Here is a 22830-nt window from a genome sequence, read left to right on the forward strand (position 1 = left end):
TGGGTTCAGACTTCAAGAACACAAGGCCAAGATTAGCCATACCAAGAGATGGTCATTATGAGTATCTGGAGACGGGCTGTAGTAACAAAGAAGAGAGGGGAAGAAAAAAGTAAAGGGAGGGAGGACAGGCAGGTTGGACAACTTTGTATAAGACACCCATTGCCCCAGCTAGCACCCAGGCATCACCTCCTCTAGCTTGATAAGCCCCCCCAACAGTTTCTCACCTTTGCAAAAAGTAAAACTGTAGCTCATTTAAGGTAAAGCTCATTTTGTGTTATAGGGCTGGAGAGGGGGGCTTTATCAGAATTTTGCAGGAGCACGTTGTTCCAGATCCCAGAAGTTCTCTGACTGGGCAGGAAATGCTACCTGTAGGCCATATATTAGCCTGAAAAATCAGAGCTTCTGACTCATCTTCTCATTCTGGCTGCCAACTAGCTGGCTCTGTGGTCTTGAACAAATCACTTTAACAGAGGCACTGAGGGGAATTCAACTACTGATCACTGTCCATAGCTTTTTGGCAAAAGCATCTGGGCAACAGGAATTTCATGTTAAATGCCACCGGTATGCGCCAGGGCTTGCCTCTTCCTGTCCTCTCTCCCTGGTTAAGAACTACCCAGTAAGTTCACCACTGGGCCCACATTCTGCTTAGCCTTTGCTTCTCTTTGAATCTTAGTGCCCACCCCAATGTGGACGCAAGCTTACCCCCAAGACTTTCCCACCAGGACAATGAGGATGATGAAAAACACTCGCTCAGAATAAAGGCACCAGAGCGACCACTGTGAGGCCACGTCTCTCAGGTCGCCCTTCAGCCCTCCAATCTTAATGTTAACCAGAACCCTACTGGGGCAGCCTTTATCCTCAACTCCTTGACATGAGAACTGAAATTATCTAACCACAAAAAGTAACTTGGGGAGGACTCCTGGGATTTGGACATGTGACTTACATTTTATTTTTCATACACTTTCCAGGTGGCTTTTGTTTAAAAAATATATTTCTTTATTGATTTCAGAGAGGAAGGGAGAAGGAGAGAGAGAGATAGAAACATCAATGATGAGAGAATGCCTCCTCTACACCCCACACTGGGGATCAAGCCCGCAACCCAGGCATGTGGCCTTGGCCGGAACCGAACCTGGGACCCTTCAGTCCGCAGGCTGATGCCCTATCCACTGGGCCAAGCCAGCTAGGGCATCCAGCTGGCTTTTTAAAAGAGCCTTTGGCCCTCTATATCCTTCCCATTTTCTGGATGCTCTGCAAAGTCATTTTCTGAATGACTCTATGACAGCCTCAACTATCCTGAGCTTGCAGTCACAGAGCAGGAAGCCTCTGAGACATTCAGCATTCTGGCATGTTGGCGAGATGCTATGCATGAGTCTAGGACACCAGGACCCACCTCTAATCCTTTCCCAGCAAGCCTGCCGGAGGTAACAGTGGGACCAAAGCAACTGATTAAATGCAGTATAAAAGCTGAAACGAGATAGAAATAAATTAGCTTTAAACCTCAGAGCTGTATATGCAAATGAAATGCAGTGGGGGCTGGTAGGTAGCCTGGGAAGTCAGTCTTAGAGATTTCTCTAAAACAAAGGGATTATGAATTGTCCAATAAAAGGAAATCTTCTTTTCCACAGCCACATGACAGCCTTTTATCCAATGCTGTTTGTTAAACACTCACACGAATTCTGAGATAATGGGATGCAGCCAACTTCCTGAAAAAGCCCAAGACTCCCCACCAGACATTACCCAGCATAGACTACAACGCATGGCTGTCATCAGAGGGGAACAGGGTCGATATTTCCTGACATCTTTCAATTACTGCCCTCCTCCTACCCTTTATGGATTCTCCTCTTTAAATAATGGACTACTGTTAGCAGCAGAAGAAAGGCTGGGAGAGAACATTTCTAACTGATCAGAATTCAATAAGCAAAACACTAAGAAGTACTTGATGACAAGGATTGAAGAGAAGAAGTATGACAAGAGAAGGTTCCCTATCTATGACCGTATGACTTCAATTTCATAGAGAAACTACTTAGAAAGGGTTTGAATATTCTGAAAAATGAATCACATCAGCAGAGTTTGAAACATGCTTGCCCCGTCTGACTGGGCCTATTTCTAGAAAGGCTAGTCAAAGCTGTTTTCAGGGTTCATTCCCAATGAGAAGAAGCCCTGGGCATGAAATTCCTAATGAGGCTCAATTCAGTCAGTGCCCACTGGACACCTCTTAATGCATAAGTAGACCATGGAAGGAAAGAAGGTAGAGAACAGAGTTTTATCATGTTACATCCTGATTACCTCTCAGACTACTGTCTATGGGAGCTAGCCAAAGGAGACTTTTCCGTAATCCCACCTCTTCCCTCCCCATCTCATTCCCTTCAAAAACCTCAAAATATCAAAGTCAAGAACTTGTGTAATTAATGAAGAAAAAAACTAAAATTCCTACTCAAGACCCTTAGAGGACCAGCCCTTTCTGTAGGAGTCTTTTAATTTTCAAACTATAGAAAGAACATGAGTTTTGATATCAAAACTCTGGGTTTAAAGTATAACCCTCCCATAAATTATCTGAGTGCTCTTGGGCAAGCATCCTCTTCTGTAAAGCCAGGATACTTTTACCCACCCCAAGAGGTGTTGCAAGGATTAAATGAGACAATATATGTAAGGCCCCTGCCCCTAGCAGGCTCCTTTTCCACAACTGGCCTTTCTTATATCTACAATGTACCACTCCTCTCCAGTACACTGTGTTCTTCAGGTCCTGCTCACTCTATAGGAAAAAAGCCAAAAAACAAAAACGTAGTCACTGGTATTTTCTCAGATTATCTTTTCAAATCTCAACAAAACAGATACCAGTACCAGAAAGATAACTAGATATACCATGATTCAAGAGAGAGGGCAAAACAGTAACAGTATCAGAGAAAACTGAGAAAGCTGACAACCCCCAGATATTTGCTGAAATAATAACTAGAGGAGATTGAATCCCAAAAGTAAAAAGCAAGCAAAGAAATCAGTAACCATATTGATAAATATGAACAGCACGAAATGTACAATATTATCAATGATTATGATAATGATGATTAATTTATGAAGTTGGTTAAAAAATAAGGAAGAAATAAAATATTAGCCAACAGTCCCCTAGAGAATGGAGACTGAAGAAATTTACTTAAAGCATTCTTAGAGTTCTTGTATTTTTTGAGGGGAGGTAAAAAACTTTACACTTTAGCATCCTAATCAAGCATGTTAAAAACTTAAAAGTAGCCCTAACTGGTTTGGCTCAGTGGATAGAACGTTGGGCTGCAGACTGAAGGGTCCCAGGTTTGATTCCAGTCAAGGGCATGTACCTTGGTTGCGGGCGCATCCCCAGTAGGGAGTGTGCAGGAGGCAGCTGATTGATATTTCTCTCTCATCAATATTTCTAACTCTCTATCCCTCTCCTGTCCTCTCTGTAAAAAATCAATAAAATATATTTTCAAAACACACACACACAAAAAAAAAACAACTTAAAAGTAATCACTGAAACAGACAGCAAATATGTCAATAAATCAAAATTTTAATGGATTAAATTCACCCAACAAAAATATCAAAGTTATTTAATTGGATTAATAAAGGAAAAATGTAGCTATGTGATGTGTAAATAAAAATAATGGGAGGAAGACTGAAAGAAAAGCAATAGGAAAAGATATACCAAGAAGATACTAACAGAAAGAAAGCTGGTATTTATATAGATAATATAAATAAATTATCTATAATAGCAGGCAAAAATGACTTATTATAGATAAAAAAGATCATAACTTAATAATATAAGATGTAGTTCACCAGGAAGTTGTAAGAATTCTTAATCTGTATACATTTAACAACCTTAGCTCAAAATAAAGCAAAAATTAAGCAATTACAATATTATAACAAATATTTAATCATAGTAAAAGATTTTATTGAATTTCTCAGAAAAGAAAGTGAGGCTGGCCACAAAGAAGAAAATAGGAGACAAACACCTATAGACAAAATTGAGTTCATATACACGAATATATAAAGCAAAAAAAAAAAAATTATGTGTTCATGTATCCAATAAATAAAAAACACCCATTCTTTAGAAGCACTCATAGGACATGTATAAAAACTAACCACCTGGCAAGTAAAAAAGGAAGTCTCAACAAATACTAAGGAATCATTATCATGCAAACTATACTCTTTGCTCATAATGCAAAATACATACGTATTCAAAATACACACATAAATACATGAAGAAACACTGTATTTGGGAAACTAAAACCACATTACTAAATAATTCTTGGATAAAAAAAAACACCCCAAAATAACTATGATATATAAACTATAGAACATTTAACTAAAATAGTATTAAAAGACAAACCTGCTACCAGGCCAGCATGGTTCAGTGGTTGAGGGTTGACCTATAAACCAGGAGGTCACGGTGTGATTCCCAGTCAGAGCACATTCCTGGGATGCAGGCTCAATCCCCAGTGTGGGGCCTGTAGGAGGCAGCCAATCAATGATTCTCTCTCATCATTGATGTTTCTATCTCTTTCTCCCTCTCCCTTCCTCTCTGAAATATATATATATATATATATATATATATATATATATATATATAGTATATATATATATATATCTAGTATATATATATATATATATATATATATATATATATATATATATATATATACTAGAGGCCCTGTACACAAAATTCATGCACGGGGGGAGAGGGGTCCATCAGCCTGGCCTGCATCCTCTCATAATCTGGGACCCCTTAGAGGATGTTGGACCTAAATCCGAAGTCGGACATCCCTCTTGCAATCCAGTACGCTGCATGCACCAGTGATCATACTTTTCATACAGGTGAAAGGAATCTTGCTGTTGTATAGGCAGCTACATTTTTTTGCCCTGATCATAAAAAGTAGTACCTAACATGGTCCTTCTGAGGCAGTAGTATCATTTTCCCCATCTTATGGGTGGAAAAACTGAAGCAGAGAGAAGTTAAGTAATTGGCTTTGTCACAAAGTTATAAGTGTCAGAATCAGGGCTGACCACAAAATGTGCAAGCCAGAGTCCATGCATGTCATCGCTGCATCATCTTGTTTTTTCAATGTTAGAGTAACCTTGCCAGGTTTTAATTTTTAAATCTAAGAGATTTAAATCCAATACATAGGGTAGGGTCCCCATGCCTGGCTGGTGATCAGGGCCATCTGTGGGGTTACCAGTGGGCAGGGCAATCGGGGTGATTGGGGGGCCCCCGCCGCACCCGCCTTGGCTGGCAGCCTGGCACCACCTGCTGGCCAGCCCTGCCCACTGCCTCCAGTTGCCTCCCTCTGCGGGGCAACCCGCAGACAGGGTGCTGGCACCTGCCTTGGCTGGCGGCCTAGCGCCACCCACCAGCCGGCCCTGCTCTCCAATCTCCCTCTGGGGGTGGGGGACAGATGCTCAATGCATGTCATAGTGACTGGTCATTCCACCAGTCATTATGTCGTTCAGTCAATTTGCATATTAGGGTTTTATTATATAAAACATATATATGTGTGTGTGTGTGTGTGTGTATGGCAAACATGCCTTATATTTATTTTCAAATACAAAATGTTTGAATATTAATAAGCTGTGCATTCAACTTGAAAGGTCAAAAATATCAAAAGAATTAACTCAAAGAGAATATATAGCTGAAAATAATATTTAATTGCAGAAATAAGTTAAATCAAAAACAAAGGGGAGAAAAGGATTAATGAAACCAAAAGACCAATAGAAGATAAACCTCTAGCAAGACTGGCCAAGTAAAAAAAGAGATAAGCACAGATAAATAATATTAGGAATAATAAGGGAGATATAACTATATATGCAGTACAGATGAAAATAAAAAGTCCCAATACGTTAACTACCCTGATGATTCCCAGAGACCCAGCCCCATCCAACCCATGTGTCTGGCAGAGCTGCTTCCAGGGGCTTTTTTACACAAGCTGCCTGTCTTATCTTGTACTGTGGACTTTCCTAAAATCTCTCAAAGGTCTACAAACACCAAATAAGCAGTGGCTGGTCCTGCATGGCCTGTATATCTTGCCAAGCAGTCCAAAGCCCAGCACAAGGGGCATTCAACCACTTTGTAGCTCCCACCAGGTAGCCCAAAAAACAGGTACAAATGGCAACTGACCTTGGCCTGCACTGGAGCCCCTTGCAAGAGCTCCAGAATCAACGCACTCAATGGCAAACATCGGACCACACCAGAGCACCACCCAACCAGTTGACACACCCAAAGGATAGACTTGGCTGGTACCAGAGCCTGACTAAAGCAACTCCCATTCCATGGAGTCAGCCCCCACAAAACAGCTTGTCCACTGTGATCATGGCCAGCCCCCATAGTCAGTCAGACTGAGGGTCATTTCCACCCATTCACATGTCAATAGCAATAAAGGCTCAACTATAACAGGAGGGCACACACAACAGACCCTCCTGGATCACCTGCTCAGGTGAACAGGAAAACTCCACCACCAGGCCTCACAGAACACCTACTACATAAGGTCACTCTGCCAATACTAGCAGACATAGCATATCTACCTAATGCATAGAAACAAACACAAGAATTCAGTCAAAACGAGTAGACAAAGAAACATGTCCCAAATGCAACAACAGAACAACAATCCAGAAAAGAACTAAACAAAATGGAGACAAGCAATCTACCACATAGAAAGCTCAAATCACTGGTTATAAGGATACTCAATGAAGTTAGGGAAAGAATAGGTAAGCTGAGTTAAAACCTCAACAAAGGGATAGAAACCATAGAAAGGAACAAGTCAGAAATGAAGAATAAAATAACCGAAATAAAGAATACATTAGAGACATTCAGCATCAGAGTAGATGAAGCAGAGAATGGAATCAGTGGTGTGGAAGACAAGATAGTGGAAAACACCCAATCAGAACATCAAAAAGAAAAAATATATATTAAAAATAGGAATAATTTAAGAAACCTCTGGGACAACAGCAAGCATACCAACCTTTGAATCACAGGGGTGCCAGAAGGAGAAGAGAGAGAGCAAGAGACTAAAAACCTATTTGAAGAAATAATGACGGAAAACATCCCTAACCTGGTGAAGAAAACAGACATACAGATCCAGGAAACATATAGACTCCCAAACAAGATGAACCCAAAGAGGCCCACAGCAAGACACATCATAGTTAAACTACCAAAAGTTAAAGACAGAGAGAGACCCTTAAAAGTAGCAAAAGAAAAGCAATTCGTTTTGTAAAAGGGAGCTCCCATAAGACTATCAGGTGATTTTTCATAAGAAACTTGGCAGGCCAGAAGGGAATGGCATAAAATATTCAAAGTGATGAAAAGCAAAGACCTACAACTAAGATTACTCTACCCTGCAAAGGCTATCATTTAGAATTGAAAGAGAGATAAAGCACTAACCAGATAAGAAAGGGCTGAACGAGTTTATCACCATTTTTTAAAAAATACATTTTGAATTAATTTTTAAAGAGATAGGAAGGAGAGGGATAGAGAGATAGCAACATCTATGCAAGAGAAACATCATCAATTGGTGCTCCCTTGCACACCACCTACTGGGGGTTGAGCCACAACCCAGGTATGTGCCCTGACCAGGAATCAAACTAGTAACCTCTTGGTTCATGGGTCAACTCTTAACCACTGAGCCACCCTGGCTGGGCTTATCACCACTTTTTAAAAAGAAAAAGATAGCCCTGACCGGTTTGGCTTGGATAGAGCATCAGCCTGCGGACTGAAAGGTCCCAGGTTCGATTCCGGTCAAGGGCATGTGCCTTGGTTGTGGGCACATCCCCAGTGGGAGGTGTGCAGGAGGCAGCTGATCGATGTTTCTCTCTCGTCAATGTTTCTGACTCTATCCCTCTCCCTTCCTCTCTGTGAAAATTCAATAAAAATAAAAAAAAGATTCTCTAACTTTAAAAAAGAAAAAGAAAAAAGATAAAAATATGAATAAGAAAATATCACAGAGAAAAAAACTATATGACAAAGGCAAACATAATAAAAGCAGTGGATCAACAAACAACAAAGCTGGTACAAAGGTTAAAAGGCAAAAGTAGAAAGATCATGTATAACTACAACACTAAATTAAGAATACACACACAAACACACAAAAGAAGTAAACAAATGTCCGAAACATGGAGGGGGTGACTAAAAATGGTAGTGATTTTAGAATGTGTTCAAACTTAAGTGATCATCAACTTTAAACAGATGGCTATAAATATAGCTTGGTATATATGAAGGACATGGTAACCACAAACCAAAAGAGAAGCTATCATATTTTGGACTTCTGACAATATGATAGGTGAGAAACAGTATTTCACTATAGTTTTAATTGGTCTTTATCTTATGAATGAGGTTGAGCATTTTTTCACATGGTTAAGTCATTTACATTTCTTTTATTCTATAAGTTGTGTGTACCTACCCCATTTTTCTACAGGGTTATTAGTATGTTTCTTGTCTATTTTTAGGTGTTCTTTATATATATTAGTAATATTAATACTATGTTGCTAATATAAGTTGCAAACATTTTTTCCAGTTTATTATTTATCGAGACCACTTTAGACTAAATTCTCAGGTTGAATATTTTCAGGCCACAAAAGGAATATTATTTTCCAGCCTAAATGCACTTTAGGGCTGTACTAGGTAAAGAATTTTCTGGAGAATTTCTCTCCCTTCTATTCAAAGCCAAATTGCCTTAATATCTCCTTTTGAGTGGGAGATTTTCATCTTCCTAATTTTCCCTTTCACGGGCTGTAGGCTTTGTCTCCTGTTCCCCAAGTTATAAAGCCTGTTAAAACCAAAAGCTCTTGGCCACTAGGGAATGGCAAATGTCCCCAGAACAGCTGTAAGTTTCCGTGTTCCATATCTCTTAGGATTTGTGCTTTCCGTTATATTTGTCTTTAAGCCTTCTCTCTCTTTCTTGCAGGGCCATCGTATAAAGAATATGATGTTATTCATTTTCCCTTTAGTTATGCAAAGCAGTGGTCCTACAGTTTGTCAGCTGAATTGAGCATTTAAAGAAATGTTTAAATATTTAATCCAGTTATCTTCAGATATTCTGAACCAAGAATGCTTCTTGGGAAATGTAAACCACCATTTGCTAGATACAGAAATCTCCCAGTTCTGTTTTGTTTCATTACTTATATTTGTAATTAAATTTTAAACAATACATACGCATTATTTTAAAAATCAAGCAAAATAGAAGAGAAAAAGAAAAGGCTTCACTGCTCTTAGTGACTTCACTCCTCTCACCAATTTCTGGTGATTTCACCTTTTGTGTTAGGCCATTTAGTTTGTACCTTGAAATGCTTTAAGCTGCTGTGGGTAGACTTAGGTACCAGTTTCCATTCTCATGAAGCTTTCACTTTTTGGGGGGGTTGGGGAGAGAGGGGAGACACAGAGAAAAGACCTGGCATACACAGAGAACTGCATATATTAAAGAGTTAGTTTAGGAGTCCAAACAACAATAGCTAATGAAGTTGAAAGGAAAGAACTTTTCTGACCGGAGTTATCCAGGGAAGAAATTAAGAACGAGGTAGTGAATAACAACAAAAAATCTGATGGCAGCCACACAGAGGATGTGGAGGAGGCAGGAGCACATCACAAAGATAGATTTTTATTTTAAACTAGGGGCCCGGTGCACGAAATTCGTGCACTGGGTGTGTGTGTGGGGGGGTGTCCCTCAGCCCAGCCTGCCCCCTCTCACATACTGGGAGCCCTCAGGCTTTGACCCCCATCACCTCCAATCGCAGGATCGGCCCCTTGCCCAGGCCTGACGCCTCTGACAGAGGCGTCAGGCCTGGGCAGGGGACCCTCATTTCCCCCCATCACTGGTTCTGCCCCCAGCCCAGGCCTGATGCCTCTGGCCCAGGCATCAGGCCTGGGCAGGGGACCCCCAGATCCCTCCGATTGCTGGCTCTGCCCCTTGCCCAGGCCTGATGCCTCGGCCAGAGGCATAGACCCCCATCACCCTCCGATCGCCTGATCGGCCCCTTGCCCAGGCCTGACGCCTCCGCCAGAGGTGTCAGGCTTGGACAGGGGACCCCCATCTCCCCCCAATCACTGGCTCTGGCCCCCGCCCAGGCCTGCGGCCTCTGGCCCAGGAATCATGCCTGGGAAGGGGACCCCCATCTCCCTCTGATCGCTTGCTCCACCCCCCGCCCAAGCCTGACGCGGGGACCATCATATCCCCCCAATCCCCGGCTCCGCCCCCCACCCAGGCCTGATGCCTCAGCCAGAGGAGTTGATCCTCATCACCCTCCGATCACCAATCACCGGATCGGCCCCTTGACCAGGCCTGAGTCCTCCGGCAGAGGTGTCAGGCCTGGGCAGGGGACCCCCAGCTCCCCGCGGTTGCAGGCTCCGCCCCTGCCCAGGCCTAACGCCTCTGGCCTAGGCGTCCGGCCCGGGCAGCGGGGACCTGCAGTGGCAGCGGGGGGCGCCGCAATCGTGGGCTTCGCTTTAGGCCCAGGCAAGGGACCCCTAGCTCCCGGGACTGCCAGCTTCGACCGTGCCCAGCTCCCATTGCTGGCTCCACCCCTACTTCCTGCTATCACTGGCCAGGGCAGAAAAGGCGCCTGATTCTCCGATCATGGCTGGGGGGCAGGGCAAAGGTGGCCCCAGGGCCGCCTTTGCCCTGCCCCCCAGCTCTTAGCTCCCCCCTGGGTTTCCGATCACTGTCAGTGGCAGGGGGCTTCTTCCTGCTTTCCCTTTCGCCTCCCTGCATTGTGCCTACATATGCAAATTAGCCGCCATCTTGTTGGCAGTTAACTGCCAATCTTAGTTGGCAGTTAATTTGCATATAGCCCTGATTAGCCAATGAAAATGGTAGCGCCGTACGCCAATTACCATTTTTCTCTTTTATTAGTGTAGATGCTAAAGGGACAAGTTAAGCAAAGGGATACCTATTTCCCCAAAATGAACTCTTCGTTTCGGTCAGGCTTAGAGTTCATTTTCCATTTGTCATTAATTGCCATTAGAAAAAAGAAATGACTTTGAATGTAGCTTTAAGAGCTACAGCTATGGTCAATCTCAGTTAATATGCTAATCAATTTAATAGATACAAAATGGTTTGAGCAGCCCTAGCTGGTTTGGCTCAGTGGATAGATTATCGGCCTATGGACTGAAGGTCCTAGGTTCGATTCTGGTCAAGGGCACATGCCCAGGTTGCAGGCTCAATCCCCAGGAGGGGGCATGCAGGAGGTAGCCAATCAATGATTCTCTTTTATCACTGACTAGAGGCCCAGTGCACAGATTCATGCACTGGTGGGGTCCCTCACCTGGCCTGTAGGGATAAGGCTGAAACTGGCTCTCTGACATCCCCCAAGGGGTCCCGGATTGCAAGAGGGTGCAGGCCAGGCCAAGGGACCCCACTGGGGCATGATTGGGGCCTGAAAGGGACCGCATAAGGGCTCCAGGGCGTGTCCAGCCCATCTCGCCCAGTCCTGATCGGCCGGACCCCAGCAGCAAGCTAACCTACTGGACGGAGCATCTGCCCCCTGGTAGTCAGTGCACATCATAACAACTAGTCGAATGGTCGAATGAACAGTCGGACAATCAGCATATTAGGCTTTTATTATATAGGATGTTTCTAGCTCTCTCTCCCTCTCCCTTCCTCTCTGAAATCAATAAAAATATATTTTTAAAAATAAAAATAAATGGTTTGAGCATCTCCCCTCTTACTGAAGAAGTGTAAAAAAGAATGTTTTATGCTCACTTGAGGATATGTTTTTATTTATTTTTAGAAAGAGGGCAGGGAGCGACACAGAGAGAGAAACATTGATGTGGGAAACATTGATCGGTTGCTGCTGTATGTGCCTTGACTGGGGATCAAACCTGCAACCTTTTGGTGTATGGGATGACACTCCGATCAACTGGCCAGGGCAGGAGTGTGAAAATTTAGCTCCTGGAGTCAAGAAGTCAGAACTAGTCCTAGAGGTCACATTTGGATGTTTATTCAAATGCTGGCATCTAAAATATCTGACCTCATCCCAATCACTAGCCTTCTATATTCAGTTGCAAGTAACAAAGTAATGACACTGTTTTTTAAAAAGCACACATTTAGCCCTAACCTGTTTGGCTCAGTGGATAGAGCGTCGGCCTGTGGACTGAAGGGTCCCAGATTCGATTCCAGTCAAGGGAACATCCACAGGAGGGGGTGTGCAGGAGGCAGCTGATCAATGTTTCTCTTTCATTGATGTTTCTAACTCTCTATCCCTTTATAAATTAATTAATTAATTAATTAAAAGCACACATTGAATTCTCTCTCACAAAGGTCTAGAAGCAGATGGTTCCAAAACCAGGACAGTGGCTGAACTATATCATAAAGGACCTAGTCTCCTTTGGTCTTTACTCTCTATTACACTCCTCAGCATGAAGGCTTTTTATCCTTGTGCTTTTCACTTCAGTGGTATAAGCCAACTGCTGTAGCTCCAAGACAACTATAATAAGGCAGGAAGAGTGGGAAGGGTCTCCTTACCTTATTATAAGAGAACAAAATCCTTCCCAGAAGCCTTCCCAGCAAACATCTCTTTATGTCTCATTGATCAGAACTGGGTCGCATGTCCATCTCTAAGTCAATCTATTTCCATGGAGAATGGGATTACTATGCTTACTTTAGACTACTGATGGCTCATTTCCTAGCAGTAGGAGAGGGAATCCCCTCCCTGAACACACTGCTTCCCTCATAATATCAAGATTCCTTAAAATAGATTTTTATTTTTAAAAAAGTTGTTTAGTAGATAACAACAGAGGAAATAAAAATCCACAGGATTCATTCACCAACTAAATAAGGGGAAAGAAGACTCAAATATCACTCAGAAGTTTCAAGCTTGGGTAGCTACGACAATCATACTGCCAAGAATAGATAAAAAAAAAAAAAAAAAAAAAGAGAGAACGTGGGAGGAAAAATCTAGTTTGTGAAAGAGAAAAAATGAATTCCATTTTCTTATCCTTACTTTGAGGTGCAATTAGGGAGTCTGGTGGAAATGGAGGATGAAACCTGAGGAGAAGAGCTGGACTTCAACACAGATATTGTTCAACCCACAATGAGGTAGTATTTGAAACCATGGGAAAAGGTAGGACTGGCAGAGAAAATAGAGAAAGAAGACAAGGCCAGAAAAATCTTGGTGAATAGCTATAATTAGGAGATAGTAAGAAGATGGTGTTGCCATGAAGGAAAAGAAGAGGGAGTAATTAATTACTGATATATAGGGACTACAATCCTGCGGCAGCCAAGAAGTAAAATTTCTAAAAGAAAGCAGTGGTTGACACTATAGACTGCTACAGAGATGTCAATGATTCCAAAATACTCTTGAAAATGTTCAGGGATGGCAGGAACATAACACTCACATGCGCTTATTTGGATCCCCTTTTGTCTACCTTTCAAGAAGTTTGGAAGGAAAGGAAAGTACAGGTTGTCAGGTTAGAGGCAATTGGATTAACAAGTTAATGGTGGCACAGGGGTCAGTGGAGAGGTAACTGAGAACACTTATAGGCTAAGAGGAAGGAGCCTAAAGAGAGGGAAGGGAGTGAGGAGTACTGATGGTGAAGGGAAAACAGAAAGATGTGCAGATTCTGGAGGTCACAATAAGGACAAAACCCATGTTTAACAGGAGAGATAAAAATGTGAAGAGACAATGGAAGTGACAACATGAGATGTTGGAAACAATGGGAAGCGAGTTTTAAGATATCTAGTGGATCACAGAAGTAAAGATAAAGACAATGTTGAGAATGTTGACCCCAGTAAACTCACCAGGAAAGACAGATGAGCACTGAAATTTGCTGTGTATGTCAAGAAAGAAATCTGGAAATTGGAAGCCAACAGATGAAGACAGGACAATGGTTGAATGGTTAAAAATGAGTTGGTAAAACTTCAGTGAGGCTCTTGGGCTGCAGGACGCCCGGATGCCCCAAGCCTGAGGCCGCCGTGACAAGAATTATGGGAGTAGGGAAACTTTGCTGTCCTCTTCTTTATTTACCTACTTATTTATTTTGTCTTCACTTTTTTAATAAAGCTGTTGGTCTAACTAAAAAACAAACAAACAAGCAAAAAAACTTCAATGAGAAGAGTACAACTGAGGAAACCAGAAAGTCAATAAAGGGGTGAGAGGGTACAGGGTCAAGAACAGGGAAGACATTCATTTTATAAAGAGATTTATTTAACCTAAAACCTGCTAAAGAAGCCCATGTAATTGCATAATAATTCATATAAGAATGAGACTTGAGACTTATTAAAGGTGGATGTAGAACACCAAAAGTGACTGAGGCAAGGGCAAGAGAACAGCAAAAGTCAATGCTCCCTAGTGTGAGCACATCAATTTCTTGATAATTTAACAGTAACAGTTAAAAGGTCAAGGTTACAGCCCAGCTGGTGTGGCTCAGTGGTTGAGGGTCAATCAATGAACCAGGAGGCCATAGTTCGATTCTTGGTCAGAGCTTTGATGCCTGGGTTTCAGGCTCAATCCCCAGTAGGGGGCATACAGGAGACATCCAATCAGTGATTCTCTCTCATTGATATTTCTATCTTTCTCTCTCTCTCTCTGAAATCAATAAAATATATATATAGGTCAAGGTTACATATAGGAATAAAAAAGAAAACAAAAGGAGGCATACAGTTTGCTGAGAATGTTAAAGAAAAACCAGATTACAGAAGGCTGCATGGCCTCTGAAATTCACAAGGCCTTTCTGAGATTTCCTATACACAGAAATACAAATGACCTATTCGGGACTCCACAGACTCCTGGTAGGTCAGATGTAGACAGACACACACAGGTGCCATCATGAGATGAAATCAGGTCATAGAAAAGCCACTGAAAATAACTGACTTAAAGATGAAAAGAGGTTTAAAAAAAAGAAAAGAAGAAGAAACCATAAAAAGATGAAACTGCCAAAAGCATCAGACTCCTATTTCCACTTATCTTCTTATGCAAGAGTTTGACCTGCCTTATACATGGGCAACAAACATCAGAAAATGAGTATGTGTGCAACCCATAAATAAGTATTAATAATATTTAAATAAGGGAACAAACTATTTCAGTGACCTTTTAACATTCAGTATCACATCAACTACATTTATGTTAATTCTTTCTATTTGATCTTGGAATAACCACTTCATATTTAACACCAAGGAAGAGATTTCTTCATCTATAGATGTGTGTGGAGGCCTTATTAAACAAGACAGGTAGGCAAAGAAAGCAGCAAGATTATTTGCTTACCCTCATGAAACAGTAAGATTAGCACCAAGAGTTATGCTAAGGGTAGAACTTAAGCACCTTAACAGAAGAGAAAATAAGGAAGTAAAGGTTTGTACTGTAAAAACAAAAGAAACAATTGCCTCATAGTGAAAACTCAAAATAAAAAGGACATATGATGAGCATGACGATGTTATATATCCCTTATCACTGACAGGTGCTTTATAAGCATTTTCACAGGACTTACTGTATATGTTATATCATATCCACTTAACCTTATGAAATGCAGAGTACACCTATTTTTTTCCTAGTTAATAAATGCAAATGGTAAGGATTAGAAAGGTGAAATTACTTGCCAATAGGCAAACATCCAGAAAATGTAGAAACTGGACTTGAACTAGATATTCTAACTCTAGGTAAAGTGATGTGCCTAGTCCTCCCAATTGCTCAAATGTTTGGAATGACTGAGCAGTATTCTTGCCCATCAGCAGAAAACTAGAAGGAATGACTTCTAAATAACAGTCCCAAACCCTGGGACTCCATGATTCCAATGTGCTCACCATCCCTTGAATAGCCTCTTGACAAAGAGCAAGCTCATCCAATCATTGTGTGTGTGTGTGATATAGTGTAGTGTTGTGTGCACCTACAGGCTGGGGACAAGGAAGAAGCTGCAGAACCAATACTTAGGACATTAAAAGGAAATAATGAATATCAGACTAGAGCACTGAAACCTGTCTCTCTGCATAGAAATATTCTTACCTTTCATAAAACATTGACATTTCCAGCCTGCTGCTGGCTTCCAAAAGCTCTGACACCATACCATGTTGTCACTGCAACGGCCCTCCAGTGAGCCATCAAAAGCCCAGCTAGAATGTTTTGAATATAGCTGTATGCTTGTCACCAAAACAATAAACTGCAATATTTTATATTTATCTCTATTTAAATTTTAGTGATACTGCGTAAATGTTAATACAGTCTTACCCTCATACAATCACAGAAAAGTCTTAATAATACCACATATTGGCACAGCCCCCAGGAAGGTTAATACATACTTCTCAAGTCACTTGGTGTCCTTTAGTTAAGATGTGACATCAAAATACTACACAGTTTCCCCCAAGAAATGTGTTTCCAGAAGCAATGGCAAGGAACAAGTAGGATCATTTGTTTATATTGAAAATGGAAAGAAATACTTGGGATTAGGAAAAAGATTTCCAAAAAGGGTCTGGGAAAAGATGTTAATAATGTTTGATTTAGTTCTTTTATGGCTTAAGAAACAAAAAGTGAGCCTCAGTAAGTTCTCAATCTTCTAAAGCCTTATGAGGATAAGACCTGGGACCTCTCTAGGGCTGAAATCACAGCTATCAATGACAAACTTAGATTCTCTACTTTTTCAGTGGATGCACAAGCATCCTGGGAGACCAAGGAAAATGGAGTCCCTTGGAAGCTACAGCCTTGACTGCCAAAAACTCAACCACAGAACAAGCAGGGCTTCAAGATCAAGGCAGGTTAGTGATGAGACAAACAAAGGCCTGCAGTGCTCTCAGTCTCTCCTCATGGAACAATTTTTCTGGTCTTCCCTGCTTTGCCCATAATTTACTAAGAAAAGATGCTGAAGCTTTTCAGAATGAGAAGACATCAGACAGATTCTAATTAAATAAAGATAAGTATGGATGAAAGGCAAAGGAAGTCTTTTCAAAACAAAGTCTCCAGTGGTAAAGACATTCAGAATAGCCTATTTCCTACAACATCACAATCCCTGCATCCAAGCAAGACAACCCTAATAGTCACCAGCCATTCCCTTATAGCAAGAATCAGAATATTGGATTCTGTTTTAGAGAAACAAATGGTCTTAGGAGATTTTCAAAACTGGAAGCAACTATAGGTCCAATAGACCAACTATAGCTTAAAGACATCTTGACATTTTTAGCGTGAGTATAAAAAAAGTGGTGCCCACATACCTTAATGCATCAACTCTTTGGAGAGATCAGTCTTCTAGCACGAGCTAGACTAATTAAAATTTAAACAACTCCCAACTCAGAGGGTCCGATAACCTGATTGCATGTTGACTGGTTCCAGACAACTAGGAAGAAGACACTTTCTCCCCAAAAGACCCTCCTGGGTCAGGTTCATAACTTATTCATTACCAGATGTATGTAAGCTTCACTTCCAAAAGGATCAACTCTTGGGAGTACATTTCCCTTCCTCTACGATTGATATAACTTTTTATTAGCTTTGAGTAAAACAGAGAATGTGATCTAAAATATGTCATTAAATATCCATATATATATAAGATGAGGGGGAACAGAGAATCAGAAATGGTGACATCCTGGGTGAAAATGCTTATATACTTGGAATAAGAGCAGAATCAAACTCCTCTTACTCTAGTTTGAGTTTAGAGTGAAATAGAAATAGGGATATACATAAGTTTAAGTGTACCTTTTTCCGGGCCATTCCATCTAAGAGTAAAGCTAGAATTCACCTGAAGGGCCCAAACAACCCTGGCTGATAAGAAGTCCATTCTTCCTCCCCACCCCCCCTTTATTTTTCTTATTGATTAAGGTATTACATATGTGTTCTTACCTCCCCATTGCCCTCCCCCCCTCCGCTCATGCCCTCACCACTCTGGCGTCTGTGTCCATTGGGTATGCTTATATGCATGCATACAAGTCCTTTGGTTGATCTCTCCCACTTGCCCCCACCCTCCTGTATCGTTGCTCACCTGGAAAAGGCAGCTCCCAGCACAAATGCAGCATACTCCTTCACCAGGGGCTCTGTGCTATTCAGCCCATTGATCACCACTTGAAGGCCACCGAAGGAAAGTAGGTCCTGTGCATTATCCATCTGCAACAAGGGCATTGCTTAGTACAGTATCGTCATCAAGGAAAGAAGATCTCTTCTATAGCCTTTCTTTTAGTGACTATTCAAAAACAAACTAAAAAGTCAAGTAAAAAGCAATGGTTGCCTTTCTAACTAACAAGGAAAGAGTTTATAAAAACAAACTAAATTTTTAAATAATCTTAAATTTGAGAACTACTAATTAAACTAAGATGATTTATGAGCACCTGTATGGGAACTGGTGGAAATGGCACCTATTCATTGCTTAGGCCAAACATGTCCTGGAAAATTCTAATACTGTAACGAATCATAAAGCTTACTCCTATCGTACAAGCTATTAACACAAAGATCCAACATCATCAACACTACTAAATGGTGCCATGCTTCCTACTGATGTCTAACCCCAAACGGAGGCAGTGGAGGCAACAGACATTTTTTTAAAAAGCTTATTTTAATTAGGAGTCAGGGACTATAAAAGGAGCTCCATTGCAGGGGGAGGGGGATTTGGCAGAGTAATAGGAAGAAGAAAGAATAATACCCTTCTCTTCCCTCTTCCTCACTTCATACAGCCAAGGTTGACTGAATCTGGACAATCATGATAAAATCTGCACAAAAGCCTCACCCTCAAAGGCCTGCAATAGTGGCTAGTGCTATTTATTGGACAGTGCATAACATTTCCGTTATTACATAAAGTTCTATCGTTCAGCACCGGGTAGGCTATCATTTAAGTTCCAAAGCCTCAAGTCCAGACACTCTATCTTTTATTCTATGAAAGAGGGGATATCTCATTTCCCAAGCTTCATTAGAATCCCGGAACAAGCCCTCACTGGGTTTAGCTCAGTGGATAGAGCATCAGCCTAAGAACTGAAAGGTTCTGGGTTCGATTCCAGTCAAGGGTGCATGCTCGGACTGTGGGCTAAATCCCCAGTAGGGGGCATGCAGGAGACAGCCAATCAATAATTCTCTCTCAGCACTGATGTTTCTCTCTCTCTTCCTCTCCCTTCCTCTCTGAAATAAATACAAATAAAAAATCCTGGAACAAGAAGAGCTTTCTCAGAAAGGTGACCGGATGCCAGTTTCTTCATGGAGTAGCTTCAAGTATCCCTTGAAAATATCTTTGTTGCTACAAAAGCTGCCTCTTGCCCACATGCTGATCCCACTCTACAAATCATCAGGAAATCCCAGGAGGGTAGAGCCCAACAACAATGTGACTGCTACCCACCTTTTTCCTCCAGATGCCACAGAGCCCTTTCCTACCTGTGTCCTTCAAACTGGAAGAGGGCTCTAACAGAGAAATCAAGTTTAAAGAACTGTATTCTGCTCGCTTTGGGGTGGGCCTAGCCTGTTTTTACCACTTAGAAGATCATTCTTATACATTCATATAAACTCCACAGAGCAGAGGTTTTTATCTGCCCACTATTGTAGGTCTAGTGCAGTGATGGCGAACCTATGACACGTGTGTCAGAGGTGACACGCGAACTCATTTTTTTGGTTGATTTTTCTTTGTTAAATGGCATTTAAATATATAAAATAAATATCAAAAATATAAGTCTTTGTTTTACTATGGTTGCAAATATCAAAAAATTTCTATATGTGACACGGCACCAGAGTTAAGTTAGGGTTTTTCAAAATGCTGACACGCCGAGCTCAGAAGGTTCGCCATCACTGGTCTAATGACTAGAATAGCACTAAGCATCTAGTTAGGTGCTCAATAAACAAACATTAAACCAGTGAATGCATTTGGTCAGAAAAATATGTTACTGCAATAAACTCCACTGTAAGTTAAAAAAAAAAGGGGGGGGGCAATCTGGAGTATCTGTGCCAACAAAATGGATGGGTCCCTGGTATCACAGAACTGAAGAAATAGCCTAACCAGGGACATGAAGTAAGTATGGAGTTGGCACTGCCATAAAGGCCCCAAAACAGGGCTGGGATTTTTCTGCCATAAATAATACTTACTGAGCCTTCCTTACATACTCTGTTTTTAAAATCCAAGAATTCATCACCTCTCCTCTGATCCTCCTTCCTCCAGGTCTTTTGCATACAAAACCATGGCTCATAGGCCTGTCACTCCATGCCTAGGAATGGCTACATATCAAAGCTTGTATGAGTTCCTACAAAAACAGCTGCCACTCTGAAAGCCCCAAAATAACAGAGCCCAGAGTCACAAAGGTTCTGTACTAGATTATCTTTATTACTACAAAGATACTTCAGGGTATTATACATGCTGACATTTATATAAGCATTTCAGTTTTCTCCAGATGTTTTCTCATTTGTTATTTCACTAGAGATGAGAAAAAAAGAAGTCATTCTGCTCACTGCATGCCCAGAAGATCAAGCTCCAAAATCTGGGTCTGGGGGAGAACTTTTCCAAGGATACCTTCAGAATAGGGTGGGACAGGTAGGAAGGAAGTCAAGGTAGAAGAAGGGAGTGCTAAAGAAGAGGGTAGAAGAGAACTATGTCAACACTCAGGAGGAAAAAAGAGAACCACAACACTGATAAGACAATGAGAGAAAAGGAAACCAAGAAAGGAAGCAATGGTGGTAAGTAATTGAGGAGTCATGGTGTGAGAGAAGGTAAACACACTGCCCCAGGGTGGATGGGCAGACAGAAGCTGCTCCTCATAAATAACTCACTAACTGTTTTCCACACCCATGGTTTTGCTTTTCACAAATCCTGTTTAAGAATTCAAACATGGCTATGAGGAATACTTGGGCAGATCCATTTTGGGTCCTTGAAGCCCACGGCTCTCAAAACCACCAATCAGTGAATCTAGAATAGGAGTAGACTGGTGAAGTTCCTGGCAAGAAACATCCTATCTTCCTCAAAGCTAGTGCTACATCACCCCAATTCCCCACTGCAACTGGAACTCGAGGCTAAGCTGTGTCTTCTTTAATCATAACTTAACACTGTTGCATGGAAACCTGACATACTATCCCAAGCCAAGGACCTTATATTTCCAATTAAAAGGCTAATGACCCAAAACATTTATGACTCTTCTGTCAACAGGGCAAGTTTGGCCTCTAATAGGGGACTGGGTGATTACCAGGCTAACCTCAGGCTGAGGTGGACAATGTCCAACTGTTTAACTAGTGCCCTATGAAAGCAGAATAGGATATCACCTGGCTTTTGGGAAAACAGAAATCTGTCAGAGCCCTTTTGTGTACTCACTCCCCTCTGCTAAGCTTTCTAGTCATTTTGGCTTTTTATGCTGCAACTAAAGGAAGAGCTTACAGAAACCTGGTAACTGAAGATCTATCCAAGTAAGTTAAGACGAGAAAAAATAAAAGCTGTCAACATCAAAGCGGGACTGACTTAGCCAATAACCCCTAGGATCCTCAGTCCTTTAAATATCTATAATAGAAATGCTATTAGAATGTTTGTTTTTTCACCCTGAAGAGAAAGACTGGAAAAAGAAAAGAGAACCAGGTCCTTTTTTTTTTTCTTCCTCTAAGGAGATCACAGCCCTGCTATTTGCAGACTGAAAAAGAGTTATGAGCAGAGAAAGAAGATGAAGTGGCCGTCCCATAATTCCTGCAGATACAGTACACACTTATCCTCTCTCACCACAAAGGCTGACAAATCCTAAAGAGAGAATGTTTTTAGCCTAGTTTACAGAGAACAAGGATGCTGTCGTGTGTGGGAGGATGATGAAGATCTATGTCTTGGTGAGGATCTCAAAAAGCCTTTGATTATGATTACACAGGGCAGCATTACCCCTAGGCTGGATTACTGCAACTGCCTCCTATCTGGTTTCCCTGCTTCTACCCATGACCACCCCACTCCTGCCTCTTGTCTAATTCTCAATAGAGCAGCCAGAGGGATCCTTTAAAAATAAGTCAGAGCATGTCATCCTTTAATAACGTCCAATTTCATTCTTTTCCATGACCTACAAGGAGCTCCATGATCTTCCTCCCATCACCTCTCTGAGTTTCATCTACTTCTCTCCCTCTTCTCTCAGCTCCAGCCACACTGACTTCCTTGTGGTTCCTCAAACATATTAGACATGCTCCCACTTTAGGGCTAAGGGTATTTCCTGTTTCTCTTGCCCAAGAGGCTCCTTCCCTTCCCTGCTCTTTTTATTTTTTCATAGTATTTATCACCTTTAAACATATTATATACTAGAGGCCCGGTGCACAAAAATTTGTGCACTCGGGGGGGGGGGGGGGCTCAGCCTGGCCTGTGCCCTCTCACAGTCTGGGACCCCTCGGGAGATAACGCCCTGCTGGCTTAAGCCTGCTCCCGGGTGGCAGAGGGCAGGCCCAATCCCTAGGTGCAGCCCCTGGTCGGGCTCAGAGCAGGGCCGATTGGGGAGTTGGGGCGCCGCCCCGTCATGCACAGAGCAGGGCGGATCGGGAGGTTGCGATGCCACCCCCAGTCACGCTCAGGGTAGGGCCGATTGGGGGGTTGGAGCACCGCCCCCTGTCACACTCAAGGCACGGTCGATGGGGAGGTTGCGGTGCCACCCCCTGTCACGCACACAGCAGGGCCAATCCGGGGGTTGGGGCGCTGCCCCCTGTCACGCACAGAGCAGGGCCCATCAGGGGGTTGAGGAGCTCCCCCCTATCACTCAGAGAGTAGGGCCGATAGAGGAGTTGGGGCACCGCCCCCTGTCACACACAGAGCAGGGCCCATCAGGGGGTTCGGATGCCACCACAATCACACTCAGGGCAGGGCCGATGGGGAGGTTATGGCTCTACCCCATCACACACAGAGCAGGGCCCGTGGGAGGGGTGGGGGTTGTGGTGCCACCCTCTATCACCCACAGAGCAGGGCCCATCAGGGGGTTGGGGCGCCACCACTCTCACACTCAG

General features: G+C 42.3%; 1 protein-coding gene across 12 annotated transcripts in view; it reads right to left on the bottom strand.

The window, feature by feature from the left end:
- Window positions 1–22830, bottom strand: part of SIL1 (SIL1 nucleotide exchange factor) — a 223160-nt gene that overhangs the window by 46479 nt on the left and 153851 nt on the right. For all 12 annotated transcript variants that reach the window (XM_081090777.1, XM_081090785.1, XM_081090782.1 and 9 more), the window contains one exon: window positions 17900–18021. In XM_081090777.1, coding sequence (XP_080946903.1) covers window positions 17900–18021 — 122 coding nt within the window. The remainder of the gene's footprint in view (window positions 1–17899; window positions 18022–22830) is intronic.

Source organism: Myotis nattereri (genome assembly GCF_964212035.1).
Source record: "Myotis nattereri genome assembly, chromosome: 5".
Classification (NCBI taxonomy): Eukaryota; Metazoa; Chordata; class Mammalia; order Chiroptera; family Vespertilionidae; genus Myotis; species Myotis nattereri.